This window comes from Alligator mississippiensis, chromosome 11, assembly GCF_030867095.1.
Source record: "Alligator mississippiensis isolate rAllMis1 chromosome 11, rAllMis1, whole genome shotgun sequence".
NCBI classification, from domain to species: Eukaryota; Metazoa; Chordata; order Crocodylia; family Alligatoridae; genus Alligator; species Alligator mississippiensis.
The window spans coordinates 66009596-66029945 of NC_081834.1; the positions used below are offsets into that span (position 1 = coordinate 66009596).

At 44.5% G+C, this 20350-nt stretch overlaps 1 protein-coding gene across 1 annotated transcript; it reads left to right on the top strand.

Annotated features, from left to right (window-relative positions):
• The first annotated feature begins 10304 nt into the window (after nt 1-10304).
• On the top strand, nt 10305-14283 carry LOC132243769 (olfactory receptor 12D1-like). The gene is made up of 2 exons (XM_059714160.1): nt 10305-10327; nt 13338-14283. The coding sequence occupies exons 1-2, from the start codon at nt 10305-10307 to the stop codon at nt 14281-14283; spliced, it is 969 nt and encodes a 322-aa protein (XP_059570143.1).
• Nucleotides 14284-20350: the final 6067 nt, after the last annotated feature.

Consider the following 20350-nt stretch of genomic DNA (forward strand, 5'->3'; position numbering starts at 1 on the left):
TTCTTTTTTCCCTCCTTTTGGGTTATTTCTCTGGCAGACCTCACATGTCTCTGATACCTTCTTGGCAGTCTCTTTTAATCCCACTCCAGTTACATAGTGACTGATCCATCTTGCCAGGGCCCTGGGTCCGTAGTGGGTGCCATGATGAGCACTCTTTACTACCACATGAACCCAGGCAGCTGGGATGATAATGCGGCCATCCTTTGCTACTAGCCACCCGTGCTTCCCCTTCTTTGCTTGAAACTCTTTTATTAATTGTTTGTCTTTTTCCCCATACTGTGGTGTCACAGGCTGATATAGGTCTTTTGTGAAGGGGTCATTCCCTTTCTGCTGTGCCTTACAATTCATTACCGCTACCTCCTTCGGTTCCCAGACTGCCTTGAGGAGAGCTTTTATTTGCTTGCTATGCTTAATGCTTGCTCCTTCAGCATCAAGTAGACCCCACTCTTTCCATAGCACTCCGTGAGCATGTAAAACAAGGAAAACATATTTAGAATCAGTATAAATATTGACAGTTTTGTTGGCTGCCAATTGCAAAGCCCGAGTCATAGCAATGAGTTCAGCCTTTTGAGCTGAAACAGATGGGTTTAAAGGTCCTGCTTCTATCACATTCTGTGTAGTCACGATAGCATATCCGGATTTTCGAATTCCATTCTCCATACTCGAGCTGCCATCCGTGTAGAATTCCAGTTCAGCATTGTCAAGGGGTCGGTCTCTCAGGTTTGGTCTTGAGGAGTAAACAGCTTCCAATGTTTGCAGGCAATCATGTACAAGATCTGGTGTGTCAGCCATAGGTGGCAACAGTGTTGCTGGATTTACAGTGCGAGAAATGGCCAATTTTATTTCAGGCTTATCTAGGAGGATGGCCTGATATCGAGCCATTCGTCCCGGTGTTAACCAGTTCCCTCCTTTCTGCTCCAGGACTGTAAGCACTGCGTGAGGCACAAATACAGTCATTTCATAGCCTAGGGTAAATTTTCAGCTTCTTGTATTAGCAGAAAGGTGGCAGCAACGGCCCGGAGACAAGCAGGCCATCCGGATGACACAAGGTCTAATTGCTTAGAAAAATATGCCACTGGTCGTTGCCAGCTACCCAATTTTTGTGTTAATACCCCAACGACCACCCCGCTTTGGTCATGCACAAAAAGGGAAAAAGGCTTACTCATGTCCAGTAGTCCTAAGGCGGGTGCTTCAATAAGACCCTGCTTTAACTGGCAGAATGCTTGCTCACACTCCTCAGTCCATTCGAGCACCTTTTCATCACCTTGTGTAGCTCCGTACAGAGGTTTTGCAATAACCCCAAAATTTGGAATCCAAATCCTGCAAAAACCTACTGTACCTAAGAAGCCCCATAGTTGCTTCTTTGTTTTTGGGGGTGCTAGCTGGCATATAGCTTCTTTTCTTTCAGGCAACAGGGCTCTCCGGCCAGGCTGTAGTTCAAATCCCAAATATGTTACCTTCTGGGACATCGGTTGCATTTTACTTCTGGATACTCGGTATCCTTCTTGTCCCAGAAAATTAAGGAGGCAGATTGTTCCTTCCAGGCAGCTTGCTTCAGTGGTGGCTGTTAAAAGCAAGTCATCCACATATTGCAGAAGGGCACAGAACAGTGGCAGTTTTAGCCTACGTAAATCCTTGCTTAATGCATTGCCGAATAGGGTTGGGCTGTTTTTAAACCTTTGGGGTAAGACAGTCCAGCAAAACTGAGTCTTAATGCTAGTATCTGGGTCTTCCCATTCAAATGCAAATATTTCCTGAGATTGCCTCTCTACCGGTATACAGAAGAAAGCATTTTTAAATCAATAACCGTGAACCAGTTATGAGCTGGGTTCAAGGCAGACAGCAGGGTGTATGGGTTGGGGACAATCGGGTGTATAATCACGACCACTTTATTTACAGCTTTCAGGTCTTGAACAAAACGATATTCGTCACTCTTAGGCTTCTTCACGACAAGATGAGTGTGTTAAAAGCTGATGTGCATTCACGGAGAAGGCCATACTCCAGGAACCTTTCAACTAACGGCTTCAGTCCTTTCCTGGCTTCCATTCGCATTGGATATTGTTTCACTCATGGAGGCTGGGCACCTGGCAAAAGTTGAATCTTTACAGGTTCAACATTTTTAGCCTTCCCGGGTCGGTGACCTGCCCATACCCATGGAACAACAGCATTGAGCAGGGTTTGAGGAATATCCGGTGTACTTTCCTCTCGGAGAAGGCCGAGAAGGCATGCCTGTAAATGCCACCTCTTTTCAGGAGGCACCGTTAGGAACATTTGCCCATCCTGAAATGACAATGTAGCTTGCAGTTTATAGAGGAGGTCTCTCCCTAAAAGGGGAACGGGGCAGTCTGCCATATACAAGAATTGATGGGTGACTTCGGCCTGCCCAAGATTACAGGTCATTGGCTGTAGGAATTGTCGTGTTACTGCCTTCCCTGTAACCCCTACCACCGGCACAGTCTTTTTACTTAAAGATTTCAGTTTTTGAGTTAAGACGGAATGGGTAGCACCTGTATCGACGAGAAATTCTACCAATTCATCTCTGTCCCCTAGTTGCATTTTAATCAGAGGCTCGTCAGGGGACACCGGGATCTGGGTTATCTTTCCCTCCCGGGCCTCTGGTCCCCTTCAGTCTGAATCCCTTCCAAAAGCAAACACTCCACTGCTATCCTCTCTTTTCTTTTCACCTTCACCTACTTTCCGATTGGGGCATTCCCGCTTCCAGTGTCCCTTTTGTTTGCAATAGGCACACTGATCTTTCTCTAATGGACCCTGCCTCTGAGACTGTCTCTGGGATCCCTCATTTCTGGGTTTTCCCATGATTGCAGCTGCCACTAGGGCTGCCTGCATTTTCATCTTTCTCTCCTCTTTCTTGTCCTGTTTCTTTTCCTGAACACTTTCTCGGTTAGTAAATACTTGGTAAGCAATGTCTACTAGTTGGGAAATAGGCATACCTGTTGCTCCGTCTGTCTTCTGCAATTAATTCCTAATGTCCGGTGCACTCTGACCTATGAAGATCATATTTACCATGCGGGCGTTCGATGCATCCTCCGGGTCCTCACGGGTGTATTGTCTGAAAGTAGTGTAGATTCTTTCCAAGAAGGCACTTGGGGTCTCATTCGTCTCCTGTCGAACCTCATACACCTTACTGAGATTCTGAGGTTTTTTCACAGCACCTCTCAATCCTCAGAGGATATATTCTTGATAGGAGCTGATGGAGGTCATATCTTGGTCTGGCTTTCAATCTGGCTCCTGGGTGGGGACATGATTGTCCTTATTTCCTTGCAGGCGCCCTGTGGTAATTTCCTTTTCCACGTACTCACGGGCTTTGTTTACTACCATCCTCCTTTCCTCTGGTGTCAACAGGACATCTAAAAGAGACTGAACATCTGCCCAGGTTGGGTTATGGGTTTTGAAAATCATTTCAAACAGGTTTCGTACCTTTTCAGGATTCTCTCTCAAGCTGAGGGTATTGTTCTGCCAGTTATACAAATCTGAGGTAGTGAAAGGAATGTGCACAAAGGTTCAACAGTAGGTTGGCTCACCATCATCTTCGAGGGGCCCGGGTACCACTTGTTCTCTTAGGGGAAATACCCCATTTCCCTTCCCACGGCCAGGATCAGATTCCCTGCGATGCTTTTCCTTAACCCTGGAGTCTGCTCCTAACTGTACTCTCCACCCACCTCCCAGGGTTATATCAGGAGAAGTCGGGGGTTCTGGAGATTGCCAAGCACCCGACGGCCATGGTCGGTGCTGTTCCAGATCCCTGGGTCGGGGAGTGTTTTCAACCTCTGCCTCGGGGGGGTGGGGAGGAAGGAAGAAGAATGGATGCCAACGATGAATCAGATGAATGAGGAGGAGGAGGGGGAAGAGGAGGAGGATAAGGTAGAGGTGGCAAAGGGAGGGGAGCCTCCAGCTCCGGACATTCCAGGACAGGATTTGCAGTTGGTTGAGCCACTGCCATCTCACAGATCCCAACCCCCTCCCCCAATCCACATTCCTCCAAAATCTTTCTATCCCTACAGAGAGACATAAACGCTTGCACATACATCAATTCCTCCCATTTACCATTCTGCCAGCAGAACAAAATCAATTGTAAGATGGTATTATAATTAACACTTCCCTCCGGAGGCCAATGTTCTTGATCATCTAGTTTATAGCATGGCCATGCAGTTTCACAGAAGAATTTAGCTTTCTTCTTAGTCATAGGATCCCCACCGAACTCTGCCCAATGTCCCAATACACAAGAGAGGGGGGTACATTTCCTAACCTTACTGTTAATGGTACCCATCTCAGGGCTGCCTTCCCGGTTCTGACTGTCCGACTTACCTGGGATCCAGGGATCTGTTCTTAGTCCTCATCCTCACAGGGGAAAAATCACTGGTCTTGGACTCGGGCCAGACAGAATACTTACAGAGATAATCCCAGGCAGGCGTACTGATGGTAGGCCTTATGCCCTTTCTACCCTCTCACCCAAGTGCCTGTTACTGGTACTTTCACTCTGTGGTGTTGCACTATTAGGGTACTGCCGCCTCAGCGATCCAGCTCCCCCTGAAGCAAAAGTCTTACCGGGAAAAGAGATCCCGGGGCGCGCCTGACATTTGCTTCGGAGGAGTGGCCGTCTGGTCGTCAGTTAGTCCGGGCAAAGCCTTATCTAAGGCAGTCCCACCTGGGTCTCCAACACTCTTGGGCCCCAGCTCAAGTCTGGGATCATGCCCGGTATGCAAAGGCCAATAAAAATACCAGGGGTGAAAGTACAAAGAAGGTTTATTGCTAGCAATAAAAGGTGTGAGCGGAATAATTTCATGTAACAAGCACACCAGATCACTATATCTAAGCATCTTTTATACAGGAGTTTTTGAGCCTTCATAAGCATGCTTATTTGCTGATTGGTTATAAGTGAGTGACGCAAGAAGTTCTTTATTGAGCATGTCTCTATACCTGTGTTTTAGCCATGTATCTCATTTACATACATGTATGTTTCATTAGCATACTTTTTCCCCACCTAGGGGTGTGATTTTTAGTATTTTAATGAGCCCTTTTAACCCAGTTCCCTGTTTTTTCTTTTTGTTTTCAAGCCCCCTTTATCTAAGTCTGTCTCCTCCTTATCATTGCAGATAGGCATTCATCACTTAACATTCTCTTCTGCTTCGTCTTCGGGTAGTGCTTTCTAGGTCACTCCTTACACTATATCAGTGGGTTCGGGGGAAGAAAAGATGATTGTTGCTCTTGTGTGCAGTGTCATCACCCCACCTTTAAATCCCCTCATTTATACCATGAGGAATGAAGATGTAAAATCTGCCAAGAGGAAAGTTGTAGGTAGAAGACTTCCATGAAAGGACATTGAGAAAGTGATTGCTTCTTCTCCTGCACTAGAATCTACAACAATATTTCTCATGTGGTTTAACAGTCTCCATTAAGTTCCAGAATATTGACTGTAAAAACCATTCTTGTTCAGTAATATATGTACCTGTAGATTGGAAGGAACACATTAGAGACCTTTGCATAAGTGCATCCATCTTTTATACATCCTCCATTATATAAATATTGGAACACATTCTGGATAACCTTGCATAAAGGCAGGCTTAGAAGGCCAGATGCTATGTTTTTGCTGATTTAAACAGGGAAAAGCAGACTTAGTGTTAGACCATAATAAAATAAAGTAACTGAAATGGCTTACCATAAGAAAAAGCCTCATTATCAGGGATCAAAACCTAATTGATAACTTCTGAAAGGCGACCCTAGTTAAACAGTTGTTAAGTGTTTATTACAAATACTTTATTTAGCGGGGGGGGGGGGGATGAAGAAGGGGACGGGGACTGGGGGAGGTCTTCATGACCCAGCTCACAGGTGACTGAGTATTTAGTACTGGGCATGCAGAAACAACAAGTCCTCACTTTGCCTGACACTCATCTCGGGGATTTCAGGCTCTGCTGTCCTGGGACAACATCAATGACACTTTTGGAGTATGCCATCCAAGGCCTGAACAGAGAATATCAGTGCAAGCTCTCTTTGTCTCATCTGTGAATCATTCATTCTACCACCCAGAAGCACTCTGAACTATGGGCCTACTTGCCATTTAGAGTGATAAGGAGACCCAGCATTTGTTGTAGAGGAGATGTAGCAACAAGGTCATTTATGACCACTTTGCATCTGTAATGACATCTCAGCTCAACAAACTGGCACCAATGTCGCTAAAAAACAAAAGTGCTGAAGGTGTGGTACAGGTTTCTAGCACCTTTAGGGTGACATGCACCAGCTACAAAGAGCTGTCACCAATTCTTGTATTGGTTAATGCTATAGAGACTTTGTTATCAACATCATAGTAGCCCTCAAGCCACCAAAAACAGGGAGGAAAAGGGGGACCATCCAATTGCGGCAGTTACTGTGACTGAGAAGCAGGCACGAGCAGGTCAGGGAGAGTATGGAGAGTCCCTCCTTCTGTTCAGCAGCATTGATTTGCAGGCTTACCACTTGTCCCTATGAGAGACTTCCAATTAGACTGACATCAAACAGACCCAGTCCATCCTGGTAGAGCATTCTGTTGACCTTAAACCAGATTAGATCCTCAACATCATGTCTAGCTGTGCCCTCTTTCTTTCAGGCTACTTTCTTTTTCAGTTCCATAACTACCATCCTTTCACAACTAGCACATTACAAATACTTATGGCAAGATAGGCCCCATCCTTTCACTTCCCATGACCTTAACCCCCCAGAAACTCACACAGGGTGGCCACACAATCTCCTAGTATATTTCTCTTCTGCACCATGCAGAAGTCCAGGGTCTTCAGTCTCATGCCCCCATAGCATGACAGGGCCATCTATGGGAGGATGCAAGGTCCTTCTCTGATACCTAAGGAAGACACAGGCAATGAAGAACAGGACACATCCTGGAAAATTGTGTGGGGTGTGTGAAGCTAGATGGAAGGGAGGGGGAGCGCACCACCTTAAATTCCACCCACAAAGCAACTGCAAATGGAAGTTCCTGGTGCTGAAGATACCATGTCTGGAATTTGTTAGACTTGGTGCTAACACACCTGGTTATGGTTCCTTACGTTGGCTTGTTGATATATGGTCGATGCCAGGATGACGCTACAAATGTCTGTGCTCACCCCAATCCCACCACCCTCCAATACCTCTGGGGAACAGGCTTCTGCTGAATGTGAGAGCATTTAATTCAAACCCTTGGGCAACAGTGGGGACCTTTCTGAAGTGTTCTGGGACCCATTCTACTGCCTTTTGCTCTGATTATACTGCTTCTTCACAGGTACTTAGAAAATTATCCCTCCTTCCCTCATACTCTCTGACTTCTATCACTAGCTGTTGAGAGAGGGTAACGGTAGGAAGTGACAGGTCCTTAGGATGACCCAATCTTTCACCCTCTAGGGTGACTTGCTTACTCTTCATACAAACAACTGCTAAGAAAGAGACTGCTGGTTGGTAGAGTGTTGTTTCCTGTGTTAGAAGCCTATGCAGGACTTTAACAAGAGGAAGCCAATGGGCAAAACCAACAATCACACAATCTTAACTAGGCCTGGACCCAGTGGTAGGGGAAAATCCTGGATGACAGGAGACCTCCATCTTGGTGCAGCCTTTTTCCATCTTTACAGTTCTTGAGATCCTGACACCTTTTTCTATCCGATCCACCACTGAGGACTGGGGCTTGGATTTTCAGCTGGAACAGTCCCTTCTCTCTACTCTATTTGCCATGTGTGACTCTGCCAGGAGTGTAAAACTCCAGATGACATAACTCTGAAGATTATTGGAACACATTAGCCTCTCAAATACTGCAAAGTCTCATTCCACAGGGAGGAGGAATCCATAGCTGTATTCCCAGTGGCATCCCTAATTAAGGGACTCTTAAAGTTTTCCTGGAGGGTCCACCATACCTTGGCACAACAAATAAGCCTGTTCAAGGGGTCTGGAGCATGAGGCAGTGGGGAAAATATTAGAATACACATTTTACCTAGATAAGAAAAGTCTTCTAGAGATCTTTGGATAGACAAGATGATTTTAAATGTCCTCAGGAAAGTGTCTTGACTGCTGGTTAATTCAGGAATACATGTAGCTGTAGCACTAGGTGTGCCTCTGTGCTTCCTCCATGTTTGTGATCTCAAAGCATAAGGTCTCAGATGCTCCACTGATCACTCAGGTTGGTACCAGTGAGCTTGCTGCCTTGCAGAGGTTCATGATTCAATGAGATTAGGCAGGAATAAAGGATGTATAACTGCCTGCAGTTGCATAGAAGCTAAAGTGCAATGGAGGAGCATTATCTCTAGCACTTCAAAAGATATCACTGTTCCCGTGGCAGCATGAAATCTGTAGCTTGGCAAACACAGAGTCAATGGCATTCTTGATTGCTTGCCATCCCTGGGGTGCCAGGAATTTGAACTTGAGCTTCAAGTGGTTTGTGAGTTGAAAGGGATGTTTTTTCTCTCCTACAAGCCCTCAAACCAGGCTTGTCCTCCCAGGAATCTGTTGCTGGGGAAGTGTGATAGACGATGGCTTTGTGTAAAATTTTTGGTTTAAACGTGTCTATGTTAGAACAACATTGCATGCCACACTTTTTATGAGTGTTTTGTACAGTGGAAAGAAGGTTTATTGTGTTTGCAAACAGAGCTGTAGAGACCTGCCTATCTTATCTATTAGGAGATCAAGTAACACCTGCTTATTGTGCTATCCTATTCTATCAAGTGGTCCCACAGAAGCACCTAAAGAGACTCCTTTCTGTTTCTGGTGCCATAGAGGCACTTGAAGGCAGTTCCTGAAAGAGGAAACCCAAAGAACATGGAGATAGACAACTAGGCCTATTTCTTGTCTGTGGTTCTGAGGGCCTAAGCCAGAGGTAGGCAATTATTTTGCACAGAGGGCCACTTACCAAGTTTTGGCAAGCTGTCAAGGGCTGCATTTCCTGCTCTGGTGCAGGGAAGCGGGAACAGCTCCACGGTCCCAGGCCCAAAGCCTCTGATAGGCAGGGGCTCCTGGTTGTGGGGGGGGGGGCAGGGCTGGGGAGGGGGCTTGCTACTGGGTCCTGATGCTGGCTTCCCTTGGGTCATACTGTACCTGGATCCTGTAATCTTTGACAGGCAGCCAGGAACAAATAAATATTAATTTTCTAAATGTTTACGGTCCTGTGGGCTGGATATGATCTGGCCCATGGGTCGTATTTTGCCCACCCCTGGCCTAAGCTCACTAAGAAAATTTTGAGACTCCCTTAAGATAGGCAGGAAGAAAGAAGCTTAAAGAGTCTGAGAGAGAACAACCAGGGATATTATTTCCTGGCAGATTTCTTGAGCTTTGTGGAAAAAGGACCCTCCCTGACATTTCAATGTGTAGCAGTAAAGGCTGTTTTGTTTTAAGAAAGGATGACTTTTTCACTGAATTTGGGCCTCTTGGTACTTTCCATCTACTGAACAGGTAAAGTTTATCTCAGGGAATTAAGCTCAAGGGGACCACAGAAACCTGATAGGGAACAGGGTCAAGAAGGCCTGGTCTCAAAGTCTGAGAAGTCAGGTCCACACACTCTAACAGCTATTTCTTGGCAAGATTCATGGAGCAATCAAACAGATGATACAAGATTGGAAGTCCCAAGCAAGTGCTCCCTTGGGGAATCTGTGAAAGAAGCACCATATCCTCCAGAAGTAGCACAATATAGATAATGGCTTCCCCTCCCTGCCTTAAACAGCTCCTTTCATTGCCCAAGTCAATTTGGCATCCCTGACATTTCCACCTCCGGTAGATGTCCCTAGAGTTGTTTTGCATACTAAGTTACAATGTTGTGTTATCCCGACCCTTACAAAAGTTCCACATTGTACCCATTTATGATGAAGTCAAAAGAAGTAAGTTTAGTCAAATACTAGTAATATATTTCTGTCTGTTTTCTTTTTCACTCAGTTTTCCAATCAGCTAAAAGCTGAGCTTTTCAAAGGGGCCTAGGACAGCAATGACATCAAACCTTTATGGCCATTTAGTGACCAAGTAAAAACCTTAGATTCCTCTGAAGTCTTAGACCAAGTCTGCCCAGTAATGCTGAGCCAGCTCTCTGGAGGGAACATTTGACTTGTTTGAACAAACTCAAGGAACTCACGGGACTTTTCCCTTGGGGGCAACAGGAAGAAACAAGATTGTCTGTCCATGGAGAGAACTGGGTGTTTCCAAGAGTGTGACTCTGTTAAAAAGGGTTTCTTTGCTCCGCTGAAAAAGAGGTTTTCACAACCAATATTAGTACAGCTCATGGCATTTTCTCTACTCCTTCCTGAAACTGCAGAAATTCCTGAGATGTACCAAAACAGTTTTCTGTCTTCACAATGAGGGTTCTAATGAGTGGAAGGTACGTTCAGGTTTCTGTATCATTTTCTGCATCTATAAATAAAACAATTCTTAATGTTTTACATTTTTTCTCTCTCTCTTTATATATCTATATCTATAAGTGTATCTATATCTATTTCTTTCTTTCCATCTCTAGTCCCACAGTACCCAATCAATAAAAGAACAATTAAACAAAGCTCAGACCTCAGACAAAATAAGCCTCAAACCTCAGGCAAGGATCAGACTTGATTTGGTTGTCTATGAGGAAGTGTAATTAAGGGTGGGTGACCAGGGTATGACCCTTGGGTGCTAAGTAAAAGGCAGCACTGGAACTGGGTGGGGAACAAATAGGACAGGGCTGAAGCAGAGTGTAGCAAGGGCAGGAGCACTTATTAGATAGATTACTCAGAAACTATTTATAGTACAGATAATACATTTTCCCATACGCTATATATATTATATATGTCCCCCCACCCCCATCCCCCAGTAAGGTGGCTGAACTGTGAGTGGCACTAGACAAAGCACCCAAACTGAGAACATTATTATGTAATCCCCTAGCATGTGTTCCAATCACATACTGTTAGTTGATATAATGGCCAGAAGTAACCCTATCACTCCATCTGTCTTCAGTGTTGTTTGATGTGGAGCTGTCACATCACAATGTAATAGTACTGCATAGCTGCCAGCCTGGTTATTGGGGTTGTGCTTATTGTTTGAACTGGATGGTTTAACTGTATATGAAGATATCTGAAAGAAGTAGGAAAAAGAATAGATGGTGATAGAAACCTTCCAATATAACTATGAAAGGTATTATAGCAGCAACAGCCACCAATTTGTACCTTCTCTAAATCAGTTCCTAGGACTGGGGCCCCACTTACCCACCTCATGTTACAATACTGGTCTAACCTGCACTTTAAATCTTCTAAGGATGGAGATTTCACATTTTCTCTAGTTAACCTGTTCCAAAACTTAACCACGCTCCTGGTGAGCAAGGTCTTCTTAACTTCCCCCTGCTTCAATTTGAAATCACTTTCATCTACACTCCATCCCCACCTCCCCACCCCCAGCTACAAAGCATAGTCTATCTTCTTCCTTATAACTATCCTTCAGGGGGCTGAAGACTATTATCAAATGTCCCCTCAGTCTTCTCTTCTCCAGACTAAATAATCCAAGTTCTTTCAGGCTTTCCTTGCAAATCATGTTCCCAGAAGTCTATTTTTTTTTTCTGGACTCTCTAATCTGTCCACATCCTTATTGAAGGGTGGGGCCCAAAACTGGATATAGTACTCCAGGTGAGACCATATCAATGCTAAATGGGGTGGAAGAATAATTTAGCTTGATTTGCAAGAGAAAATCCTTTTAATACAACCCAGAATTCTGTTGGCTCTGTTTGCACTTTTTTAAGCTCACATTCAGCTTAAGGCCTACTGTAACCCTCAGAACCATTAGCTTGGATAATTCTGTCTCCTCCCTCCACCCTCCATGCAAAAGAAGATCCCAAAATGGCTTTGATCTCCTAAAGGCAGGAAAAGAAAAACTCAATGTGTTTTGAAAGGGCCCCAGGTTCATGGGTAGGGTGAAGTAGATGGATAGATCTAGGCTAAATATAAAATTTTAGACAAGGAAATCATTCAGAAGAGAGGAATGGTGAGGAAGGGCAAGGAGAGGTGAGGCAAGTCCTGACTTGGTTGCCACTATATGATGACAAAACTGGGAGTAAGATATAAATGTACATAGTCTGTTTTCAATTTTAATTTTCTTCAAATCTTGTGTTTGTACTAAAAATACACATGTATACATTTAAAAAGTAGGTGTCTAATTTGTGTAGGATTCTGGGAACAAACTTCAAAACCCAAGGCCCAGAGGAGAGAAAGTATTTGTCATAGAAAGGTGTTGTACCCTAGCCCAGGTTAGCTGGTGGAAATGATACAACATTCCTGGAAAGTAAGGTTTAATTGTAAGACACGAGAGGAATGAAAGCAGCCTGATAAAGGTGACAGCGCTCCCTTAACTAGTCTATGAATCTGTTGGATCTTTGTGTTAATCTATATGAAGTGGTGCTCACTCCTACTTTGGGGTTTTTCAAAAGGAGGCTAGACAATCACCTAGATGGGGTCATATGATCCCAGCATTCATTCCTGCCCAAGGCAGGGGGTCGGGCTTGACCTGCTCAGGTCTCTTCCAACCCTATCAACTCTGAAGCTATATCTTAAATTCATCAAGGTAATTAATTATGTGACTAAATTCAAGCAGATGAGTAGTGACTTCTCTTGCTTCTGACACTTTTCCTCACAAACCATATGTGGACAAAATGAAGGGCATGTGTACATGACACTTTAAAGTGGGTTAAATGTGTTTTCATGGCATGTATGTTGTTGGTGTTTGCATGCATCAGTGGTGTATTGTGCATTAATTCCAGCAGTTGTAGCAAATTTGGTGTCATAATGTGCCTTAAATGACTTGGGGCACAGTAAACTAAAACTGTTCCAAGGATTTTTAGTTTGCAGCCCCTACAGCTGCGGAGTGAAGCACTGGGCTCTGTGCAGCTCTGTGGCTCTGCAGGAAGGCCATGCAAGCAGCCTGGCAGCAGCCCTGGAAGGCAGGCTCCACCCAAGAAAAAAAAAAAAGAAGCGGTGAGCCTGATCCTCCCCCCCCCCCCCCCGGAGCCTGACTGCCTACCTGAGTTGTGCAGGGGCCCAGTGCTTCCCTCTGTGGCTGTGGCGTCCCCCAGGACCACCCAAGCCCGATGCTTGTGGGTGGGTGCCACCGGGGGGGGGGGGCACCACTGCCATGGAGGGAAGCATCCACCCTTTTTTCCCCTCCTCCCCCCCACAGCCCAGGGACCACTCTGCCCACCAGCAGCTTGCCCTCCCCTTCCCACTGCTGGAGAAATTTAGGGCCCCCATTTTGTCTACACATGCCCACAGGGACATGGTGACTTCATTTAGTGAGGGTACAACCTACCAGATGAGGTGCTTTCTAGTCAATGTTTAATGACTGCTTTGTTCCTCTTGTTACGTTCTTCCTCACAGAGGGGTGGAGAATATGACACAAGTGAATGATTTCATCCTCTTGGGTCTGACCAATGTCTGGTGGCTGCAGAAATTCCTCTTTGCTCTCTTCCTTATAATGTATGCGGCCAGCTTGCTGGGGAATGGTGCCATCATGGCTGTGTTGATAGCTGAGACCAAACTTCACACCCCCATGTACTTCTTCTTGGGCAATCTATCCTGCCTGGACATCTTCTATTCCACAGTCACTGTTCCCAAGATGCTAGCTAGCTTCAGTTCAGGACACCAAGCCATCTCGTTGACAGGCTGTCTGGCCCAGGTCCACTTCTTCCACTTTTTGGGCAGCAGTGAAGCTATGCTGCTAGGCGTTATGGCCTATGACCGGTATGTGGCTATCTGCAACCCACTGAGGTATACAGTGGTCATGAGTAAGCAGGTCTGCCTACTCCTGGCAGTGACCACCTGGAGCGCTGGCTTCCTGCATGCCCTGATGCACTCAGTCATGACCTCTCAACTACACTTCTGTGGTCCCCACCATGTCCACCACTTCTTCTGCGACATCAAACCCCTGCTGAGTTTGGCCTGCAGCAGCACCCACCTCAACCTCATTCTACTCAATATTGTTACAGGGAGTATTGCACTGGGTTCTTGTATGCTCACCCTCCTCTCCTACCTCTATATCGTCATCTTCCTCCTCCTGAAAGTGCACTCATGGGAAAGCAGGAGCAAGGCTTTTTCCACCTGTGCATCCCACCTCATGGTGGTGTCTCTATTCTATATTCCAGTGCTTCGCAACTACATGCTTGCTTCCTCTGGGGCATCCTATGAAAGAGATATGATTCCTACCCTCATGTACAGTGTTGTTACCCCAGTGCTGAACCCTGTGATCTACACCTTGAGAAACCAGGAAGTAAAGAGATCCTTGAGGATATTTCTAAACCAGAAACTACTCCCTGAAAAGATGTGAAAAATAGAAACTTTATAGTATATAATAGTTTTAAAATATTTTATTTGTGGACTTACAGTTTTAAATCCATGTTTTCTTCTGTTGAGAAAGTCGCTGCAGGACAGAGTTGAAACTATACCTTATCTGTGCATTTCTTGCTAGAACACGTTATTTTGTTCAACAATTAATTTCCTGTTTTAGTTTTCCTGTAATGACATTATTCTTATAATGCATTCCACCTTAACTAATACATATAAGCTGTCAGCTGGAACTCCATCTTAAAATCTGCTGGTGGAGAAACTCAGCTGAGGGGATGTTGTATATTGAGGGAAAATGCAGTGCAATATAAATACATAGATGTATTTATGCAATGCAGTATGCATTAATATAAAACCACAACTGATACACAAGATTACAGATTCTTAAATGTAAGAGAAGATGGAAGAGATTGTTCTAGAACTATGTTAATTTAACAGGGCAGGAACTCTGTGTTTTGTTCTCCTAAATAACATTGAGAACCTCATCTGGGAGTCAGATTTAAAACCATAATTCAGGTTTCTTAGTTCCTGAACTACAAAAAAGTTAAACACTTCTCCTGATCTTTTGGCAATATCAAGTGGCCTGTCTCCACAAATCAGAATAAACCAAGTGCAGTGCTTACTGCCACAAATCGGGAGATTTAAGGAGTATTAGATGCCAAACCCTATTGATTGTAAGTTAGAGTCATGTTCCTATTGCTCTTTGGACCCTTTGATAATCCCAATCTGAAAATATCTGAAAATTAGTCATGTTGTCTATAACTGGCTACAGACTAGGCTTAGTTCCCAGGTGAGGGTAGTTGGTTTTCACTTATTGTTTGCACTTTCATGGTGGTCCTGAGGCATACCTAGTCTCCTATCTAATTGGTATGAGAAATTACCTGGGGGTAAATACAGCTAGAGCGTGGTGTAGACCACATCATCTCCTCCTGCTTGCCAAAGTTAAAGAGACAGTGGAGCCTTGCCTCCAATGGGCCTCAATGGCCTATAGAGAGGACACCTTTAAATTACCTTTACCTTCACTAATAAAAAAACACACAAAAATGACTAATTTCTGAATATGGAGTAGTGTGTGAACACATTTTATTTAATTTTATTTAAAATGTCAAATTTTAGTTTATAGTTTAAAAATAAAAATAATTAATTTCCAGCATGTCTGCTGTTTACTTTACCTTTTATTTTGGAAGGGTAGGTGAAAAAAAAAATTAAAATAAGGGAAACAGATAAGGTCATTCAATATAATAGATGTGTGGAATTGCTTCCCCATTAGCAGCTGTTTTAGAGCATTCCAGAGTAAATTAAAAAAAAAAAAAGTATTAAAACAAGTAAACATCCTTTGTGTATCTTTTCTTACTTGGGAGTCTATTGAACAAGATGTTGTCAATCCTGTGATGCATTGTAGATGCTGGTTTTGAATAAAAAGTTACAGTTCATTGTCAGAGAACTTTATCCATTTATGTTATTCTCTGAAACCAGTCTGCTTTTCTCCCAAAATATTATTTTCAGGAATCCACTTCTCAAGATTAAAAAGTAAATGTCTCCCAAATATATTGGATGGAATACACAAAGACTAATAGGGTAATGTGATACAAGATGGGGTTTATCACAATTATTAAAAATTGGGACTTATATTTTCATTCCAATGCTTTGGATAAATGCCTTCTAAAATAATGATATTAAAACGTCACTCAAAACTGTACACTACCAGTCAATTCATTCCTCGAAGATTTTTGAGAGAAGTAGAACAAGTCTCCAGGGCTTTCTATTTCTGGGTAAGGGTATATACCATCTTACTTGAAACTCAGAGGTGAGATTATGCTCTGCTTGTAGCTTAACAGATAAAATTTCCTTCAGGAAGAAGCTACCATTTCCTTCAAAATTTGCAAATAAGTTGTTAAACTTTTTTTTTTGGCCTTTTGTCTATTATTTGTCAAAAATGTCAGTTATTATTATTTTCCCTGTGGCTACCAATTTTTTCCATATCCTTATTTTATATAGGATATGAGAAGGGTAATTTCCTGTTCTTATGGAGGGATAAGTCTGTTCTCAGTCAGGATGGCCAATCTTCTAGATAGGGCTTTAAACTAAGATCACCAAGGGATGAGGAAACACTGCCTGGAGCATGCCTGGGGACCAGCACACAAGAAAGCTCTGAAGTTGAGGACACTAGAAGAGCCAGTCTTGCAAGAGCTGAGGGAATGATTCTCTCTCAGTGTGACAGGAAATCAAGGGTCTCAACTGGAGGACTTAGGTGCCTGTATGCTAATGCCACAAGCATGGGGAACAAGCAAGAGGAGGTAGGCCTCCTACTCTCCAGTGAGCATTATGATCTAGTAGGGATTATGGAGACCTGGTGGGACTCCTCACATGATTGGAAAATAGCCATAGAGGGCTACATCCTTCACAAAAGGGACTGAATAGGGAAGAAAGATGTAACTCTCGATGTGAGGGAGCCATACATTTCGTTGAAGGCTGACATCAGCTCCAAAGAAAAGTGGGTGAAAATCCTTTTGTCAAACTATTGGGGTGGGGGGGGGGGAACACTCATACAGAGAGCGAGACCTAACTGTAGGCATATACTGCAGACCACCAAACCAGGGGGAGGAGCTCAATCTGGAGTACTCTCAAGAACTGGCAGAGACTGCGTGCACACAGGACATGGTCATCATGGGCGACTTGAATTACCCAGACATCCCTTGGGAGGAACACTCAGTTAGGTCAGATTGGTTGCTTCCTGACCTGTATCAAAGAGCTCTACCTGATTCAGGAAGTGCATGGACCAACCAGAGGTAACTCTCTCCTAGACTTGGTCTTGGCCAAAGGAGATGATCTGGTGAGTGACTTGAATATAGAGGGTAGCATGGGTGAGAGCAACAATGGAAACATCATGTTCACTGTCCATCACAAGGCAGGCAAATCAGCTAGCAGGGTTGAAGTTTTGGACTTCAAAAAAGTGAATTTCAACAGGCTCAAGAGAGTAGGGGAAGCACTGCAGGACCAGGGACCAAAGGTGAAAGGAGTGCATGAAGAGTGGCCATTCCTCGACATAATCCTCGAAGCACAAAAAAAGTCCATGCCCATGCAGAGGAAAGGTAGCAGAAGGGCTGGTAATCCCCTGACTTAATAGGGATATCATGGTCCTCTTGAAAAAGAAGAAAGAGTCATACAAATACTGGAAGCTTGGGTCAGTCCCCAAGGAGGACTATACAGCAATGACCTACACTTGTAGGGAACAGATTAGAAAGGCTAAGGTGAATTTAAACTAGCAATGGAAATCAAGGACAAGGTATGTAGGGAACAGGAGGAAAACAAATGGAAGCATGAGGCCATTGTTTAACAACTCAGGACAGCTGGTTGCCGACACTCAGGACAAAACTGAACTCCTGAATGACTATTTTGCATCAGTAGTTCACCACTACTGGTGGCATCAAACTGACTAGCACCATGACTGAAAGGGACCTACGGGTAATAATAGACCATAAGCAATTAGTGTGATGCTGTAGCCAGCAGGGCAAACAGTACTCTGGCATGCATCAACTGATGCATCTCAAGAAAAAACAAATCTGCCACTTTACTCAGCATTGGTGAGACTGCAGCTGGAGTACTGCATCCAGTTTTGGGAGCCACACTTCAACAAGGACATGGAAAAGCTTGAGAGAGAGTCCAGAGAAGAGCCATCCATAGAACCAGAGACTTGAAAGGTAAGCTATATGAGGAAAGGCTGAGGGACTTAGGTCTCTTCAGTCTAAAAAAGGGAAGGCAGAGAGGGGACTTGGTAGCAGCTTACCACTATATCAGGGGAGTACATCAAAGGCTCCACAAACAAGTGTTTACCAGGGCACTCTTGGGCAAAATCAGGAGTAATGACCACAAACTCTTGGAAGACCATTTCAGGCTTTAACACTAGGGAAAAAAAAATCTTCACAGTTAGTGTGTCCAGACTGTGGAATAAGCTGTCACCAGAGATGATGCAATCACCTTCACTGGAAATCTTCAAGAGGAGACTGGACAGTCACTTCACTGGGGTCACTTGGCCACAGTTGTCTTTCCTGTATAGTGCAGAGGGGCGGGCCAAATGATCTTGTGGCATCCCTTGCAGCCCCTTACAATCAATGGATCTGTCTTGTTTCTCCTTTCTGTATGTTTTTTTATAGTCTGTTACAGATAGCACAGTCATTTCTAGTCATGTATTCCTTCAACACATCTATTAAATCATCTTTCATTTTAGAGAAGACCACATCAAACCATGGTTTGTGCCAATTCCCAACAAAACCACTCATTTTCTGAGGACATTTCCCTACTGTTGGGCAATTGCTTCCTATTGAGTAATTACTTCTTGGGGTTCTTGCACTTTGAGAATATTTCATAGATGTCATGGACATTAGGGCTGGAAGGGACCTCAGAAGTTTGAGTCCAGCACACTGCCCCAGGGGCAGGAAGTCAGCTGGCATCATAGAATCCCAGCAAGAAAAAAACATCCAGATTTCTCTTGAAGGTTTTCAAAGTAGGTGCTTGAACCACCTCTGGAGGCAGGCACTCTGGGGGCTTGGACAGTAAAGAAGTTCTTCCTTATGTCCAGCCTCAAATTGTCTTGCAGGAGTTTATAACCATTCAAAGTTGTAGTCCCTTGGGGTGCTCTGGTGAACAAGCATTTCCCCAGATCCTGGTGAACACCCCTTATAAACGTATAAGTGGCCTTCAGGTCAGCCCTGAGCCTGAACTTTTTCCAGCTGAAGAGGCCAGTGGCTCTCAGCCTCTCTTCATATGGTCTGTTTTCCTGACCTCTGACCATGTGTGTGTATGTCCTCTGAACTTTTTCAAGCTTCTCCACATCTTTTTGAATAGTGGAGCCCAAAACTGGATGTAGTACTCTAGCTGTGGCCTCACCAAGGGCAAGTACAACGGGAGAATGACATCCTGGGATTTGTTTGAGAAGCATCTATGGCTGCAAGCCAGGGTTTTGCTTGCTTTACGGGCTGAAGCATCACACTGTGGCTCATATTCATCTTGTGGTTAATCCTGACCCCCAAGTCCCTCTCATCCATAGTGCTAGTCAGCATAGCACTGCCGAACCTATAGAAATGCTGCAGGTTTTTTCTCCCAAGGTGGAGAACCTTGTGTTTTTCAGTGTTAAATACCATCAGGTTCTCATCTGCCATTTCCTGAGCCTGTCCAGGTTACCCCCACCCCTCCCCCCCCCCATCCTCAGGTGTGGATGCTTTGCCCCAAAGTTTGGTGTCATCGGCGAACTTGGCTAGTCCGCTTCTGACTCCAATGTCCTCATCAATAATGAAGATGTTGAACAATATAGGTCCAAGGATAGACCCTCGAGGGCCCCCATTGGTTACAGGGCACCATGATGATTGATGTCCATCAACCACCACCCTCTAGTTCTGACCACGGAGCCAATTCCCGAGCCTAGGGATTGTGGTGTACCTGAGACTGCAGTTGGCCATTTTTGCCAAGAGGTGATCATGGGATACCAGATTGAAGGCTTTTTTAAAATCAAGATATATGACATCAATCTCTTGTCCCTCTGCTACATCTCAGCTCTGTGTTCCTGGGCAACCCTGGCACAGGATGCAGTCTGTCTGACTCACAAGGACTCACCCCCCCCTCCCTCCCCTCCTCTACCTAAATGAAACTGATTAAGATGCAGTGAGAGATGCACCTAAAACTCTCCAGATAAGGATGATAAGAGTGAAACAACTGCCCTAGGTCTCATTTACATCTGAGATGGAACCAGATGGCCATTCATTTACATGAGAGATGGAAAACAGAAAGCCTGAAACAGAAACTGCAGTGAATTCTGGGACCAGAGAAGCAGGGGAGCACTGCATGATGGGGAATCTGTTCTCTAAATGTTAATCAACCCATGTTCACACACACCCAGCTCAGCATTTATCAGACCAGTTCTAATCTGGATTTGCTAAGGACTTTCCCCCCCCCCCCCCCCCCGACACACACACACAGCTCTAAGTTTAATAGGCATCTCGGGCCGTACAGTCCCCGGTCCCACTATGGGAGGCCTATTTAAAATTGATTGACTA